At 52.6% G+C, this 17,963-nt stretch overlaps 1 protein-coding gene across 2 annotated transcripts in view; it reads right to left on the bottom strand.

Moving 5' to 3' along the window:
• The window catches only part of LARGE1 (LARGE xylosyl- and glucuronyltransferase 1), a 646,479-nt gene that overhangs the window by 480,204 nt on the left and 148,312 nt on the right, over nucleotides 1-17,963 (bottom strand). For both annotated transcript variants that reach the window (XM_075551019.1, XM_075551018.1), the window contains one exon: nucleotides 10,297-10,484. In XM_075551019.1, the coding sequence (XP_075407134.1) occupies nucleotides 10,297-10,402 (106 nt within the window). In that variant the 5' untranslated portion in view covers nucleotides 10,403-10,484. The remainder of the gene's footprint in view (nucleotides 1-10,296; nucleotides 10,485-17,963) is intronic.

Below are 17,963 nucleotides of genomic sequence, written 5' to 3'. Positions count from 1 at the left end.
TTGGAAACCAGATCAGGTCCAGCCTGCATCATAGGTGGGGGAATCTACTGGCAATGTTCTAACGGTTCAAGTCGGTTTTACACCTTTGACCTTCTATACTCATCTCTCCAAAGCTCTCTGTTTAGTAGCCACTGCCCTCCCACCCCTCCCATTGCAGATAGAGGGAGTTCTGCGAAGACTTATTTCTGATGCAGTTCCGTGGAAGACTCATTCTGGATGGGAGTGGAAAGACCCATCTTTCCCCCGAAGAGCAGCTGGCAGATTCAAACTGCTGACCTTGCAGATCACAGCTTTCTATTGCTGCCGAGAGTCACAGTCTCTGAAACCTACAGGGGACGTTCAACGCAGTCCTATGAGTTGGCATCGGCTCGCTGGCAGTGAGTGACAGAAGAAGCCCATCCATTTCACCTGGGGCTCAACACGTGCTGCAGCAGCGGGGGAGAAATGCAGCACAACGGGCACCTTCTCCTGCACAGCCCACTGAGGGAGGCACCTGCATGGTGTTGCAGGCTCTGCTTGGAACAGGCAGGACCAAAAGGAACACCAGACCCTGTTTCTGATCATCAGCGAGCCACCCAGGCAGAGCTGCCTATGAAGACGGAGACTTGTGTGAGCGAAAAGGAAGACGTCTGAGGTAGTTAGTTTATTGTGCGAACCTGGCCGTTAAACACAGCTGGGGTTCATTGAAGGGTGGAGGGATAAATGACTCAGTGAACCTCGCCTTTCTAGTTCTCGGGTCTCTTGCTTTGTGATGGTCAGACCAGGGTGCAGCTGCCTTAGCAGTTCCCTGCTTCATATTTCAAGGCTGACATCCTGCAAGACACCCCCAAGGAGAATCCACATGGACCTGCCCCGATGCAGCCCTGGATGCTGGAGCAGCCCTGTGGAGACCCCTGCCAGCACTGAGATGCTTACACATTCACTGACTCGGCTTCCTCCTGCAGTCCGCATCATTGCGTCTGTTTTGTGAGATGGAGGAGGACTTTGTGGATTGGTGTTGGATATATGGGTTAATGGGTTAATGTTGGACTTGTGGGCTTGGGCAGCACTGGGTTGGGATGTTTTCTTGATGTGCACTTACCCTTTAGGTAAAACTCTTTCTTATACATGAGTTCTGTGGATTGGTTTCTCTAAAGTCCTCAGACTAAGCACAACATCAGTCAATGTGGCCTTCTCAGAGATCCTCCCGCATGCTCCGTCCCTGCTACTCACCCCTGAGGAGTTCTTCAAAGCACAGAATGAGGGAGCCATGCACAGCATTCTGGGAAGCATGCATCCTGGGTCTTGGAAGGAGCAGGTAAGAGCCAGTTATCTCTCCTGCTCAGAACAGGCTGAGTCTTATCTGTCTCTGGACCTGGATCCAAGCCTCAACAGAGGGAATGCGCACATAACCAAGGAGGCCAGTAAGGAAAAATGCAGAGTTTGGGAGATAAGAAAGGTTAATGGGACTGAGCCCAGGCAGACTGGAGAGGAGGTTCTGATCCCATGGTACCATCTCTGAGTAGTCCCCCAGTGGTAGAAGCTGTGCCTTCCATGTGGAAGGCCTGGGTTCGAGTCCCAACCAATGATCACAGTCAGGGAAGGCCTGTGGGTTGCTATGATGCTAACATGTCTCAGCAGAGCTTCCAGACTAAGATGGACTAGAAAGAAAAGGCTGGCAACCTAAATCCAAAAGTTAGTGGACAAAAGCCCTATGAACACCCTAATCTTGGGGGGCATGAAGGTCCAACTGGCAGAGCATTCTACACGCTGCTCAGGTGAGTGGGCACAGGGGTTTCCAAGGTCCCTGAGCAGCCATGGAAACTGCCACTGCTGGTCTCTCTCCATGCTGAGGAAGGCAGATGGATCAGAACAAAACTGTGTCTGTTTTTCAGTATATGAAACCCAGGATTGAAGACTCTATAGAGACAGTAAGTACAGTAAGTGTTCCTGGGGTGGAGCGGTTCAGAAAGGGGAGCTGATATCAAGGAGTTCAAGAGGAAAGAGAATGTTTGTAATCCGAGGGTGGCAGCATCAGTTTTGAAACGGATGATGATACCACACTGCTTGATAGGCCTGAACTGTGGAATGATATGATATCTGCATCAACGCCCAATGAAATGGTTTTAGAAAAACCATAAGGAAGAAATGAAAGAAAGAAAAAGATGAAGTTGTCGACTCCCGTGAACATTTATAGACTTGGAAACCCTGTATAGTGTCATGCTGAGTGGCCCCGAACGTGATGTCAGTTCTTCCTACATGCTAGCCATCATTGCTATTTCTGATACATCACCAGTTATTGAGCCTGGTGTCATGGGCTATGCCATGAGCTGCTAACCACAGGGCCAGCAGTTCGAACCCACCAAGCTGCTCTTTGGAGAAAGATGAGGCTCAGGAAGCCACAGGGGTAGTGCTTTTTTCCCCCTCCAACACTGTCCCAGGTGTTGTGCCCAAGACAGAGGAAGCGGGCAGGAGCAGGCAGTGGCATGGAGATTTCCGTTTCCTTAGGCTTAATGACCATGGATTAGTTCACACGCTCAGGGACCTTCCCCAGCGACTTACTCCATCACTTTTCACAGCCCACACACCCTGGGAAGGAGGTGCTTTCATGCAAATGAGGAGCCTCATTAACAGAGATGTCAACAATACTCTGACAGGGGCTAATACTCCCCCATCAGGAGGTGGGAGTCAGGGCTAAGATTTAAATGTCAAAGGAGATTAAGTGTAGAAAGGCTGCTGGCCAGGCAAACAGCAGGGACTCCATCCTCTGCCTGGGTCATATTAATGATGATGATGACCTGAGTCCCTGTGCCCAGGAGAGGAGGAGGGGGCAGTGGGGAGGCCAGCCACCCATAGGCTTCACTCCACCCAGGTCATTGCTGCCCCAACTGGGCAGAATGGCGGCAGCAGCACCTGGGCACTGGTTACAAATATAGATATGGGCTCTTCCTGAGAAGTCCCATGTCTGGGAAGAGACCCAGGAACCTGGGCAGCTCCAGGGGGCTAGGGGATGGGCTGGAGTCTCAATTTTAACAAATGCCCCAGGTGAGTCTTATGGTCTCCCAAATTCTGGGATGAAGGGTCTAGGTGACCTCCTTACAAGCAGGAGGCAGAAAAGCTCCCTGGTAGGTTCCTCTTAGCCTTTGCTAAGTCAAATCCAGAATGTCAGGGAGAAGTTGGGGGGTGGGGGGAGTGGGGATGGGTGTCAGGATGCAGGGTAACCAGACCTCTCTCTCAGGCCCCCAGCCCAGCCCTAATCAGCACTCCCAGATTGCCCCCTGCCTCACAAAGGGGCTGTTGGGCATCGATGATATCCACTGAAGAGAGCTGTGCCGACCTCCTAAGCCCGGTGCCTGCGAAGGTGCTCTTGTTGCCAAATAGGGGCTTTCAAGATACACTGGACAACAGAAGGTCCTCCTATCGTCCCAGCATCACTGCAGTTCGTAGGTGAGCCGCAATCCCAGGACCTTCGGGGAGGAGTGGGTTCTGAGTCCGCACCAGCTCCAGGACCAGGGGTTTTCCTTGGCTGGGTTCGCAGGGGGTGAATGTGATGGCTGGTGGATTTGAACCACTGGCCTTACCGTGTGGTTAGCAGGCTAATGCTTCCCTGACAGGACTCCCTGAGACAGTCTATGTGACCCCTGAATCCACTGCTTGTTAGTGACATCTTGGGGTGGCTGTGCACGAGTGTGCTAATCCAGATGTCCTGCATGACATGTGCTGGCCTTGTGAAAGGGGACAAGGGACAGAGAAGCAGAGAGGGTAACGATGGCCAAGTGAAGGTGCAGGTGCTGGTCAGGGAGCCCTGGGATCCACTAGAGCCAGCAGAGGTGCGAAAGGACCTGCCCAAGGGCCTTGGAGGAGCCTGTGGCTCTGTACTCCCCCTCTGTGCAGCCACCATGCCCACAGAGCCCTGAGAGGGTATACTTTTTCATCTCAGGAGAGTAACAGGGGCCCCAGGCCCTCCAGCGCTGGCTATGACCTCAACCCAAGGTGGCTGTCCAATTGTTCTCCATCTGATTCTGATTCTCCCACGCATTGCCACCAAGTAGATTTCAACAGAGAGACCCTGCAGGGTGGAGCAGCACGGCCCCGGTGGGTTTCTGAGACGGTAACTCATGACAGCAGTCGACAGTCTCATTGTTCTCTCGTGTAGCACCTTGTCACTCTGAACCTCTGACTGTGGTTACTGACCCGGTGCATAGCCCACCAGGCCACCAGGCCTCCCCCTGACTGATCACTCATCCACTATAAGAGAGATCCCTGGACTCTGATTTCAAATAGCTCCCTCCCTTTCCCATTCCTCCCCCTGCCTGCCCACTACCATGTGCCCACTACTGTCCCATGCCCCCCCTCTTCCTTGGAATATGCCATCACTACTCGGCATCATGCAGATGGGCCCTTTCATGGTTCTGGTACATCCAAGAGGAGAGACACCAATGATAGCACGATCCTCAGTGCTTAGCACCAGTAATGGTGTTTGTTGAATGAATGTATGATCTTGGGTGACTTAATGGTAGCCCTGCAATTCTGGGTTTTTGCCCTGGAAACAAAGGTGCCTTTCCTCTCCAATGGAATTTCTGGGGTGAGGGTAGGTATCCAAATGTAGTGGGTGGGGGCTCAAAGAGTTGGTGTTAAAAATGAACTGAAAAGTTAATGGGATCCCACCAGCCTTTCCAAAACCTATTAAAAAGTATAATGCTTCCTAGGAGGGCTTGAAGCACTTGCTGGTGAAGATCCAGGATCACAGTCTTCAGTATGGATTAAAAGCAAAATCCCCACAAATGAACCAATAGGTAGCATCAGGATCAATGGAGAAAAGGTTGACGTGGTCAGGGATCTTTGTCTTGCTTGGATACACCATCCCTGCTCATGGAAAGGATACACTGCACTAGGTACAAGACCTCTTGTGCTGAGACAAGGAGGATGCTACTTCGCAGACTCAGGAGAGTGCCTGCCCCATGCCGTGGTATTCTCCGTCGCCCCACGTAGGCAACCTCAAAGGGCAGGGTAGAACTGCTCCTGTGAGCTTCCAAGATTGCAACTCTTTACAGAAGTAGGATCATCGGTCTTTCTTCCACAGAGCTGTTGGTGGTTTAGAACTGCTGACCTCGCAGGCAGCGGCCCCACGCCTCACCACTATACCACCGTGAGTCCACATCAACTGGTTGGCAGTGAGTTTGGGTTTGTCTTGGTCATATGCCTGTGAAAGGGGGACGACACTGAATATGGAAAACCGAGGAAGAATTGATGAGGCTGCCAAAGCTTACCGAACATACCATGGAACAAACGGATCGGTCTTGGAAGAAGTACAGCCAGAATGCACTTTCGAAGCAAGGATGGGGAGAATTTATCTCACGTACCTTGGGCCTATTATCGGGCTGCCTGGAGAAAGACATCATGCTCGGCAAAGTGGAGGGGCAGCGGAAAAAGGAAGAGCTTGAGCAGGACAGATCGACACAATAGCTGCAACAAGGGGGCTCACACATAACTGCATATTTGTGACGGTGGCCCAAGGGCGAGCCGTGTTTCATTGTGCTGTGCATAGCATCGCTGCAAGGTGGAAGTGACTCGGTGGCGCTATCCCCGCACCCCCACCTTGACGTGTGTTGGTTATTATCGTAACTGCTAATGTTCATGAGTGAGCAAAGGCTTAAGCACTTGGCTATTTACAGAAAGCTTGGTGCTTCCAAGCCACACAGAAGCACTTAGGAAGAAAAGCCTGGCGACCCACAGCCCACAACCATTGGAAACTCTACGGAGTACCCCCCACCCTGACCTACATGGGCACCACAAACCAGGTCGGCTCGATGATCAACTGGACACCTATTCGTTACCAATCGGTACAGGGAGGACACTTTCATCCTAGGACATGACCGCAAGTCTCAATGCCTAGCAAAGGCTTGGGCTTCACTAAGGGCAATAATGGGTTGGCCCATAAGGGGGTTTGGGGTGCCCTCTGCTGGACGGACCCTTTATTTAAAGGTCCCACCCTATTAAAGACCAGTATCTCAGCAGCTTTAAGCATCTTTAGAAGGATGCAGCCTTAACCTTTCAACTTCACTGATTCTTCCAGCATGGCTTGTCTTCAGGAAGCAGTCAGCACAGCAAAGTGACAGTTGAACAGGAAGTGACTTTGTAGACCTACTCTGTGCAAGGCAGGAAACCAAAACCAAGCTCATTGCCCTAGAGACGATGGTGACTCACAGCGACCCTCCAGGACAGATTCAAACTGGCCCTGTGAGTTTCGAGAACGTAACTCTTTATGGGAGTAGAAAGTGCCATCTCTCCTCCATGGGACTGCTGGTGGTTTTGAACTGCTGACCTTGTGAATCAGTCAAATTGTGACCACTCTGCCAGAGGAACCATCTAATACCCACCCTCACACACAAATAGCAGTTCCTCACCCAGGTCTCACCACTCCCGTTTTGGAGAAGGCGGGCGGCCTGGGCTCAGAGAGGGGCTGCTGCTCAGCCGAGTGGCAACCTGGGTCCTGAGAACACACAGCTCTTCAGGGCAGGTTTGAGGACCAGCAGCCCGTGTGGCCTTGCCAGCGACAGCACTTTGAGCTGACTTCTCTCATCGCTTACGGAGGCCCTTTTCCCCCTCTGCTGCTCTTTCGACTCCTCACACCAGGTCAGCCATGCAAAATAATTCAATTTTCTCCAACCATGGCCACTGCATCCAGATCCCATTGCAGGCGTATTCAGGACCTTAGGTTCAACCTGTCTCTGATGCTGCCTCTCCCGCCCCTTCCTGGTGCCTATGGGGAGGGCGGAGAACATCTGGTAGCAGAATGGGTACAAAGGAGCAAACTGGGCATCCTTCTCTGCCTCCCCACTACAATTTCTGCAGGATAACGAAGAAGTCAACAACAAGCAGTGGATTGAGGGGTCACATAGACTATCTCAGGGAGCCCTGGTGGCCGTGTCAGAGAAGCATTAGACCGCTAGCCACAAGGTCAGTGGTTCAAATCCACTAGCCACTCCTCTGGAGCAAGATGAGGCTGTCTGCTCCTGTAAAGATTTACAGCCTCGGGAAGCCTACGCAGCATCAGCCCTACTATTGAGTGGGCACAGACTTGCCGGCAGCTGGAAGAAGACATGGTGGCTCAGGGACTTAGGCGTGGGACTGCTCACCACAAGATGGGTGGCTCACACCCCACCAGCTCTTCCTCTGGAGAAAGATGAACCTGTGTGCCATCAGAAGAGCATGTCCCAATCTGTCTGAGTGGAGGCGGCTGTGACCAGAGACACAGGACTGTGGCATGGAGGCTGTGGGACTGTGAGGTAGAGGGCCAGGTGGCTTCCTGGTCCAGGCAGGGAAGGTCAGGGTACCGCTTGGCTGAGAGCCTGAGGACCAGAGAGAGACGTGGCTGCAGGTTGAGGGGAGGTGGTGCTGTGGACCAGTGACCACATCCTGACTTGTGGGAACCTGACACTGCCCCACAATTCCGAGGCCAAGGTCAGCGGTTCAAAACCATCAGCCAGCTCCGAGGGAGAAAGATGGGGCTTTCTACTCTCGTGAAGAATTACAGTCTGGGCAACCCACAGGAGTGGTTCTTCCCTACTGTATTAGACAGGGTTCTCTAGAGAGATAACACTAGATTGCTGATAATTGTGTGTGTGTGTGTGTGTGTGTATATACATATATAAAGATAGACATAGAACACAAGAAATGAACTGCTAAATTATATACAGATAGATATATAATATAAGAAACGAAGAGGTAAACTATAAACAGATAGATATATAATACAGGATATTATATAAATGAACAGTTAAATTATAAAGCTCAGTGCAACTCATTCCGTGAGAGAGTTGTCAGACACTAGCAGCCCTTCAAGTCTTGAGGGCCACCAGGTAGTCCTCTGTAGAGAGAGAGAGAGAGCTAGGCTATCCCAGCACAGACAGCAAACAGCAAGGCAGGTCACCAACTGTCAGTTCCCAGCTCCAGAGATGTACATTCCAATCATGTGGTCTTAAAGGGACCTCAACTTACAGCGACACAGTCCACAGGCTAGGTGTCCCATAGGTAGTGTACCCTTTAAACTGAGGCACAGAACAAGCAAGGCAGCCGCACACTGGTCCGATGGTTAAAAGAGCGAGAGACAAGAAAGGCGAGGCTCACCCAGCCACTTATCTCTCCGCCCTTCAATTAATCCCACTTGTGTTATTGGTCAGGCTGACACAATAAACTATCTCACCTATCCAAGAGGGTCTCTGGTTAGAATTCACTAGATGGCAGTGTTTGGCTTTTGGGGGTTTTTGTTTTGTTTTGCTTTTCATCATGTCACCTAATAAATCAGAAAAGGATTTTCACTGTTAGCAAAACAAGGGAGGGGGAGGGGGCAAAAACTTGACACCAATCTTTAACGTTGATCTGGCAGTGAGCCTTTGAAGAGGGAGGGCACCCTGGCAGGCCAGAATGGCACTGCCGAACTCCTCCCTGAGACGCACGTGGCATCTCAGCATCTCAGCACTGCCATGGCCGTGGATGGCTGCTGCACACTGTGGGTGCGAGGTGCTGTCTGGGAAGAAGTAAGGCCATCGCGCTCCTTGGAGGCAAGGAAGACGAGACTAGGTCTCAAGTACTTGAGACCTGTTGTCAGGACAGACCGGTTCCTGGAGAAGGACATCATGTCTGGCAAAGTCGAGAAAGAGGAAGACCTTCGACATGATGGATGGACACCGTGGCTGCATCATGGGCTCAGGCAGAGGAACGACTGTGAGGACGGAGCCGGGCCGAGCCGTGTTTCCTTCTGTGGTGCCTCAGGTCACCATGACTGGGACGCGACTCGATGGCTTCTAACAACATCGAAGACTATGCCCAGTGAAGTCACACTATCAAGTGACTGTGCCGTAACTTCACACACCTGCCTCCCACCATGCTTGGGAGCTCTTCTAGCATCGACTCATCTCCGCCCCCCCACCAATCCCTCCACCAATAGCGAGCGGCCCAGAAGGCGCGACAGGATGCCTTTGGGCCCCAGCCCTGGACCATGACTCCTGGGTCCTTCTACCCCGTGCCAGGCATGGGGACCATTGCACTTCATTCAGACGCAGCCTCCCCGAGGGAAGGCAAATCTTAGACACGGAAGTAGCACTCCTAACTTAAAGGTTGCCTTGAGCTGTCCAGAGATCGTTGCAGACAATGAGATGGGCAGAGACACAGCAGTGACATCCTGGAGCCAGATTCTCCATTGATATACATTTCCCCTTTCCCTATTTTGAAAACGAGCAGTCAGTATGTGGAGGGCAGGGGGTGGTTAACTAAAACTTGGCCTTTCTACCCTGCCATGCCTTTCCTCCCTGGGGCAGCTCAGAAAACCCCCTCAGATATGTTCAAAACTTGGCCAATCAGCCGCCAGGTCTTTCCAATGCAGGAACCAAACTCCCTGCCATGGATCGATGCCGACTCATGGTGACCCTATAGTACCGGGCCAGGCAGAACTGCCCCCACTCATGGCAACCCTACAGGGCCCAGCCAGACAGAACTGCTGCTGTGGGTTTCCAAGGCTGAAACTCTATGGGCACAGAAAGCACCCGCTAGGAAGTGGCAGGCAGGGATGGCGTTTGTCTCTGCTTGGGGAGGGCAGCTCCTTAGCTGCGTCCCTGTCACCTTTCACAGCCAGCCCGAGCCTGTGGGATCCAGCACACCCCTCCCACCTCAGCCTCGCCCTGGCTTCCACCACAACACACGCCGGCACCTGTGACGGATCTCCTGGGTGCCAGTCTGCCGTCCCTCCTGCACTGTGAGTTTGTACACCTGCTCTCACTCTACCCTCTGCACCGGGGTCGGTGGTTAATGTTCCACAGAAACGAGCGGATTAATGAATGAGCGAGCCAGGAAGCGTGTGAGTAAGTATGTAAGGCGATGGGTAAATACGTACATGCTGGGCAGGAACAGGAGAACACTGAGTGGGTGGACAGGAAACGACTAGATGGAAGCAAGGACGAAGCCTCTGGCCTGATGTGTGAATGACTAAGTGACTCCTCCAGGGTCCAGCGCTGTCCCCATCACAGGTGGACCAGGGGACTTGGCAGAAGTGCTACCTGATGTGTACAAAATCCACCCCAGCGCCACTGGATCAAGAGGCAGTTTGGCTTTTGTTTTCTTCTGGCTCGTCACAACTGCCTCTAACTAGATTCCTGCAGCCAAGTCATGCCCTGGGCCTGGCCACCGCCTTCCTATTGCCCTACAGAAAGGTGCGTTGGAATTAGACAGCTGTGAGGTGCATCTCTGGACTTCTGGGACAGCCGGGATTCGCCCTCTTCTCTCTGCCCGCTCCCTAATCCCTCTAGCTCCCACACTTACCTTCGAAGCTCCCAGCAAACAGGTAAATCCAGGTGATGGCTGGGATGCAGAGAAGCGTCAGAGAGGCAGCCAGGAATTTCCGTCTCCCTCTGCAGATTCCCAGCATCCTCTCAGAAGGGGCAATCCCTAATCCCAGCGCCGAGTCTCTGGCCGGAGCGTGGAGTCCTCGGCCTCCCTCATAGTACTTTCTGAAAGGAAGAGCAGGGGGAGAGAAGGGCTGAGTCAGCCGCCCGGGACACGGATGCAACCTGACCGGGAACATGAGCTCACAGTTCCCACCTGCCCTGTGTGTCCACGGATGACGCTGCGGTCTTTCGAGCGAAGGCAGATCTTTAAAATAAAAGATGAAGACATAAAGGTGCCCACTTGCGTTTTACTGCATGAACGCTGGCTTGGGAGTCTCTATGGACACAACTCTGGGTTGCGACCCCTGTGGGGGTTGAACGACCCTTTCACAGGGGTTCCCCTGATTCATAAGAGTAGCAAAATCACAGTGATGAAGTAGCAATGAAAATCATTTTATGGTTGGGGGGGGGAGGTCACCACCACATGAGGAACAGTAAAGGGTCTCAGCATTGGGAAGGTGGAGAACCACTGCTCTAGGACTTCATAGGCACCGGGAGACCCTGGGTGGGACCGTGGTGAGCAGGCTTGATGCTAGTGACAAGGCTGGTGCCCAGGAAGAAGAGTACCCACCAGTGCTTAGGAAGAAAATCCTGGCAATTACTCGCTAACAATCAGCCATTGATAGCCCATGGAGCCCAGTTCCAACACACAGGGAGCTGCCCAGAGTTGGACTCTATTGAACGGCAGCTGGATTTTTTTTTAATGCCCCAAGCATACACCAAGTGCTATATTTGCAAAGAAGACCAAATGCGGGTTGACGGTTTAAACCATGTGGTATGTGAGTTATCAGTTAATAAAACTGTGTTAACATTTTTAAATTAAATTATTTTGGTTTTCATTGGGGGGGGGCTATCAGGTTGACTTTTAAGAGCACTGTCTCAGAAAGACCAGACAAAAACCTCCCCAGAAACCCAGAGGTGAGAAGAGATCCCTGAGGTTTGCAGGCAACGTGCAGCTGGCGGAGCTGAGGCCATCCTGTGCCGTCAAGACGGCCTGGCTGCAGACCCTGGGTGGCAGGCAGAGGATGGACAGTGTGAGGTGATGGACAGAAGACAGGACACAAGCACACGCAAGGACTGTAGACTGGCCAGGGCACAGCACCCACCTGCAGGAGACTCAGCCGTACTCAAAGCAGAAACCCCAAAATATGAACAGGGGCTGTCTCATAGCTCCTTATCCTCATATGGGAGACAACATCCATCCAGACAGGCCTGGAGGGGGGCACACAGGCATCACATCACCAGCCTGCACAGGGACTGCCCTTGAGCCAAGGCAGAAGACTGACTGCCCAAAACACATGGGGCCAGTCAAGTGAGAGGAGGGCTGCCTCTGTCACCAAGCTGGCCCCCCACTCACGGTGACTCAGCCCCATGCACACCCAGAAGGAGGGCAGTCCAGTCCTGCATCATACGCTCACACAGGTTGCTCCTTGGACAATCCAACAGTCTGTGATCCATAGGCTTTCCATCGCTGACTCTCAAATGCTCATAAACTGCCAAGCCTTTCTTCCTAGTCTTAGTCTAAAAGCGCTCCTGAAACCAATTCACCATCCACACATCACTCAAACCTCCCATGTCAGCTGGGCAGTGCCTGTGTTTGGTATGCACTGGCCAGAAATGGAAGGTGAACCCCCGCGAGGAAGGTAGGAGAGTTCTACTGCCGAATGACCCATGCCCTTCGAGATGGGTAGAAAAATCAAAACACCAAAGCCAAACTTGTTACCACGAGTCATTCCAACAAGCGGCAATGCCACACTACACAACAGCTCTCAGCTGTACTGACGTGGAATGCTGCCATCTCACAGCAGGGAGGGGTGGGCGCTGCAGGGTAAGAGGGAGGGAGCTAAAGGCAAGGTAGGCAGTCCAAACCTACTAGCCACCCCGCAAGAGGAAGAGGAGGCAGTCTGCTCCCACCAAGATGGACTGTCTTGGAAACCCTAAGGAGTGTTTCTACAATGTTCTACATAGTCACTGTGAGCCGACATCGACTCCACAGCAGTGGGTTTTTTTTAAGGGATTCGGTGGCGTACTGGGTTACATGTTGGCTGCTCATCACAAGGTGAGCAGTTTGAAACCACCAGCTGCTCCAAAGGGGAATGATGAGGCTTTCTACTGCCATAAAGAGTTCTAGTTTTGTGAACCCACAGGGACAGTTCCACTCTGTCCCCCTGGGATCACTAAGAGTCAGAATTGGGTTGATGGCGGTATCAAGAAGCCCAAACCTAACCCTTTTGCTATGGAGTCACTTCTGCCTCGGAGAAGCCCTGGAGGACAGAGTGGAGCTGCCCGGGGCAGGGGGAGGGAGGGAGGGAGGGAGGGGGTTCCATGGCTGTGTCTCTCAGGAAACAGAGTGCCGCGGTGTTCTCCCACAGAATGGCTGGGGGGCTTGCGAATGGCTGGCTTTTCAGTGGTGAAGCGGGTGACTTCCCCATGGCAACCTCTGGGAGTGGAGGGCCCTGGATCTTACACCTGGCGAGGAAACCAGCTGAGTCAGAAGGAAATTTAAAAACCACTTCTGTCCACCTCCCAGGGGAAAGCAGCGAGTTGGCAGTGGGCACAGGGGGACTTCATGAGGAGCCTCCATGGTGCAGCCCCGCCATGGCAGACTGCTCTGCCAAGCGCCAGATCCCCAAAGAAAGGCTGTCCAGGAGAGAGCTGGGCTGGGTAGCCTCTGCTGTGCTCCCAGTGTGTCCCTGCTCGGCCCCAGCCCTGGCACCCTACCCGATGATGGACAGGCTGTGTCTCTCTCAGCACTCAGCCAGCCCCTCTGGCCCGCCGCACATGCCCCGGGACCCTGAGGTCCCTCACGATCCTGTTACAGAAATGGGCTCCGTCCTCCCCAAAGGCAGCGGTTGAGTGGCCGGAGCTGGCGTTCGCCAAGTCACCAAGCCACCGAGTCACCACCAACCAATGGTGTGAGGAAGCCAAATACAACCTTAACCATGGGCAACCTCCCGCTGTAGATCAGACACAGCCTCTGAATGACCCAGAGGAGCGCCCCCTAACACCCTCTTTGGAAAAGCCAAAATGCCAAGGGGCCCCGGGGTGCAGACTTGAAAGTTACACTGAGAAAGCAAATTCCTCTAAACAAAGAAGATGTTGACTCAGTCTAAACTCTGAGAAGCGGGCTAAGCCCACAGATTTGGGACTCAGCAAGCATCAAGAGAAAAGGCAGGGCTTTCAAGACAAGTTAAGAGAAAGGGAGAGTTGGGAAGGCTGTGTATAGCTGGGTTCGAATCAAGCAGCACCCTTGGCTAGCCAGGACCTTGGACAAGTCCCCCCGCCTCTGTGTAAGCCTCATTTGAAAAAAATTCCAAATAACAACAGTAGCTAGCAATCCACGGATACATATTTGGAAATAGATCACCAGGCCTTTCTTCTTAGTCTGAAGCTCTGTTTGCAATGGGATGCTGCTGGTCTTTGAAAAGTCAATGTGTCAGCTCCCAGCACACCAGCAGCCCAGGAGCAATGGAGTATTGTCCAGTATTGTGCCGGAGCAGGCACCCCTCGGAGGGGGACACTCAGGACACAGAGTGGGCACAAACATTGACCCAGACTGCCTCCGACACGGAGGATGACAGTGTTCTGTTCTCTTGTGTAGACAGGAGTGGGCGCCAACTCCATGCCCAGTCACAGCGACATCGACAGCGTGCGTGGGTGCATAGCTGTGTGGGGAGTCTGGAGGTGCCGTGGGTAAGCACTCACCCCTCATGGGAAGGTTGGCAGCTGGAACCCTCTAGCTCAGTGGCTCTTAACCCTCGGGGGTCAAGTGAGGGAGGTTTACATGTTGAAAGTTATCGCTGACTATGAGATATGAATAATTTTAATATATATGATTATAACCTAGAAAACAACAGCAAAAACTCACTGTCACTGAGTTGATACCAATTCATAGTGACCCTATAGGACTGGGCAGACTGTCCTTGTGGGTTTCCCAGACTGTCACTCTTTAAGGGAGTAGAAAGACCTGTTTCTCTCCCTTAGGTAGCTGGTGGTTTTAAACTGGTGACCTGATGGATAGCAGCCCAACACATCGCCAGGGCTCCTACATACAAAGGCAGTAACCTAACCCTCCAGCACTGAGTCGATTCAAACTCACGGCAACCCTCTAGTGGGCTCCTGAGAGGACGGCTCTCTAATGGAGCACAGAGCCTCATCTTTCTCCCCCAGATCATCTGGTGGGTTCGACCCACCCACCTTGGGTTAGCAGCCAGGTGCTTCTCCTACACTGCCACCTGGGCTCCTTGTAAGAACATCTAAACAAACATAACGCCTCTCTGCCACCAAAGTCCGGTATCTCATAGCAACCCTCCAGGACAGAGCAGAACTGCCCCTCTGGGTTTGCAAGATGTTCAATCCTTACAGGTCCCATCAGCCTCATCTTTTTCCTGCCTTGTAGTTTTGAACCACTGACCTTGAGGTTAGCAGCCTGATGTTCAGCTCACAGCATCACCAAGGCCCCTTAGAAGAACATCTCTTTCCCCCAAATTGGAGCTGTATTACTCTTTGTAATTTAAACGGCACATGAAAAGCTTGAATCACTGTGTCTTCCAGTTGCACTACAGTCCCGGGGCCTCGCGCACGTGTTCGCGCTTGCTTACACGCTCTGTGCATTTCCTTTGCGTCGATCTTAACATCCTAATTGTGAACGTTCCCTCCAGGGGCAGCTGGTTACAACATGACAAACGCTAGGCAGGAGCCCACCCTCCCACCGCCACTCCAGCCATCTCTGGTCAACCCCAGAGGCTCTGTTTTAATTAGCATCACAGAAGCCAGAAACCGGTCTCGACTGGTGTCCCCAGATGTGTGGCTAGTCTAGAAATGCCACTCAGGTTTGGGTGCACACACACACACACACACACACACACACACACACGAGTAGCAGCCGGAGGAAGCCAGCGGGCCACACACTTTGCAAACGGATCCTGGGAGCATGGGACCAGTGGTGCCTGGCGTACATTTTCACCCTTTCACAGGTGCTGTCCCGAGTCCAGGAAGACAAAGCTAGGGTGTCAAAAGTTGTCAAGGGTGTCCTCTCTGCCCCCTGATAGATGGTCACGCTTCTGAAGGTGGCTGCATTCGGGCCAAGGCTATCTTTCATCAGACTGCTCTATCTGGAAGCCAGGTGGCAGGGTAGCTTGCCCATTGGTTGACGGGGACCAAAGAAACGGCATTTACTGAAAGGGATACAGAACTTCTTAGGCCTCCCTACCCGACCTTTCCCTAGACCACACCGCTGCCCGTGCCTGGCCAGGACTGGACTCCCTCCTCCCGACTAGCCTCCCGACTTCGGCCTTCCATCACCGGGGCTGTTTCTCTTCCATTGCTCCGCGTGTACTTCCCTCTATAGTATCTCCTGGAACCTGGAAAATGCCCGGGCTCTTTGCTGAGAAGTTTTTTTCTTTTTATACTAAGTCACGCCTCTTTGTAGCACAATGGGCTGCGAACTGCAGTTAGCGGTTCAAACCCACCGTGGGTGCCTCTCCAGAACAAGGTTCCGGCTGCTGCTCCCACAAAAAGTGAAGGTGGTAGAAAGCCACGGGGCCAGTTCCACTCTGTCCCATAGGGTCATTACGGGGGGGAATCCACCTGATGGCAGTGAGCTAGCTGTGTGTCAAAATAAAACTAAACCCAGAGCTGTTTCAGGCAAGGCGATCTTGCGTCACAGGGAGTGGGCTCCAGAGGGATTTCAAGGATGCTTTTTCCCGAAGTCGATGGCCAGGCTTGTCTTGCTCGGTACCTCTGAGGTGGACATGGGCTGCCCACCTCCCAGCAGCCAAGTGCAACCACCATTTACAGCACCCCAGGGGCTTCTGCACCACTAGACCAACCCACTTCATAATTGACACCTTCTGCAGGTAGCATCTCATCACCATGGCAACCAGCATGCTCTGCTGTGCGGATAGAGTACAATGGGTGCTTTCTGCACTTGCTGTAAATTGAGAGTCATTCTTACCCAGCCTTGGGCCAGGAAGGATCACAAATGTACCCTGCTTAACCACTACAGTCTGATCAGCAATGATTCCAGCAAAAAGAAATGCTAGTTGTTCTTCGGAAACAGAATACAAATCGGACAGAGAAGATATGCTGTGCTGTTGTCTTACAATAACATGGTGACCGTCTCATAAGGTTACATGAAAAGACTTGAACCTGTCTCTCCCGGGCTTTCCACTCCCATAAAGAGTTACAGTCTCAGAAACCCGCACGGGCAGTTCTGTTCCATCCTATAAGGTTGCTATGAGTGTGAATGGACTTGATCTCAGTGAGTTTGGTTTTCTTGGTTTGTTATGTTCTTATAAATTAATAAGTTAATGGAATCCATTAATGCAAATTAGATTATCCCCCTCTGTCACACCGAATCCCCTTAAGGGCAAAGTTGTTTGTGGAAAGGATCCCTGGACTCCTGAGTCAGGCATCTAGGACCCAGGCAGGGTTGCCCAAAACAGCTTCTAGTGGAAGAGGGGGTCTGAGAGCTGTGCCCCAGTGCAAGGGACATGCTGGCACCCCCACTCCCCTTGGGAAAGAAAGCAACTCTTTGATGTGGAACCGAGTTCATGGGCAGACCTAGTCCCCTGTCTGGGCCTCATGTCCTGGGCAGGCCCCGTAGCCAGAGCTGTAGACCCATCTAGCTATATGGGAGCAGCAGAGGACCTGCCACACAGAACGTGATCAACATTTACGGAATGGATCAATGACCCAATCTCTCAGTGCCAGCCCACAGTCTCCTTGGAGATTCATTCTCCCACCAAGCCCTCTGCAAACACAAACTCCCGCCCCACTCTTCCCTCCCAAGTCCCCAGCCCTGTGGACATCCCACGACATCCTCATCAGCCCTGTCTCTCCTGTCAACTTCCTCTCAGTGCCATCTACCTCCTGCTTGGACATGAAAGTACAGCTGTCCCCTTAAGCTCTTGGCTTCCCCCAGAGGAAATCTCTCTCCCACCCCCGCAAAGCATTTCATGTCTTCCTGGCTTCCCTGCCCCCCTCGCAGGAAGACCCCGATCTTTTGCATCTCACTGTCTTTCTGGCTTGTCATGGAGCAACTCCTGGTCCCTGTCGCTCGTGGAAGACCTGAGGGCCTCACAAGCATCCCTCCTTCACCTCAGAGCTGGTGACAGCAATGGCCTGAAGAAAATGCGTGTCCCATGTCTTAAAGCAGCCTCACATTCTCGAACCACTCTCACAGAGAGCACCACAACCACCCGAACCTCAGGTGTCAACACCCACCAGGTGTCTCTTCGCAAAGGCACCAGCCATCACACAAACCAAACTGCATCTTCCGCAAGCCCTTGAAATTGGCCTTCAACACCCATCTTGACCTTCTTTAGCTTCGCTCCTGCCCAGCTCAGAGCCAGGGGTCATCCTTATAAACTCCCTTTGCCTGCACACTTTCCCGGTCCTGCCTTCTCTCCAACCGGACTGGGCCAGGAAACAGCAGTGACCACACCATCCTCCTACCTCCATGTCATCACGTGTGAGGTGTTCTCGCTGCCATGGAGTCAATTCTGCCTCATGGCAACCCTGCAGGATAGGGTAAACTGC

The sequence above is a fragment of the Tenrec ecaudatus genome, chromosome 6 (genome assembly GCF_050624435.1).
Source record: "Tenrec ecaudatus isolate mTenEca1 chromosome 6, mTenEca1.hap1, whole genome shotgun sequence".
In the NCBI taxonomy this organism is placed as follows: domain Eukaryota; kingdom Metazoa; phylum Chordata; class Mammalia; order Afrosoricida; family Tenrecidae; genus Tenrec; species Tenrec ecaudatus.
The sequence above is the reverse complement of the archived record's forward strand: the minus strand, read 5'-3'. Positions and strand labels throughout refer to the sequence as shown.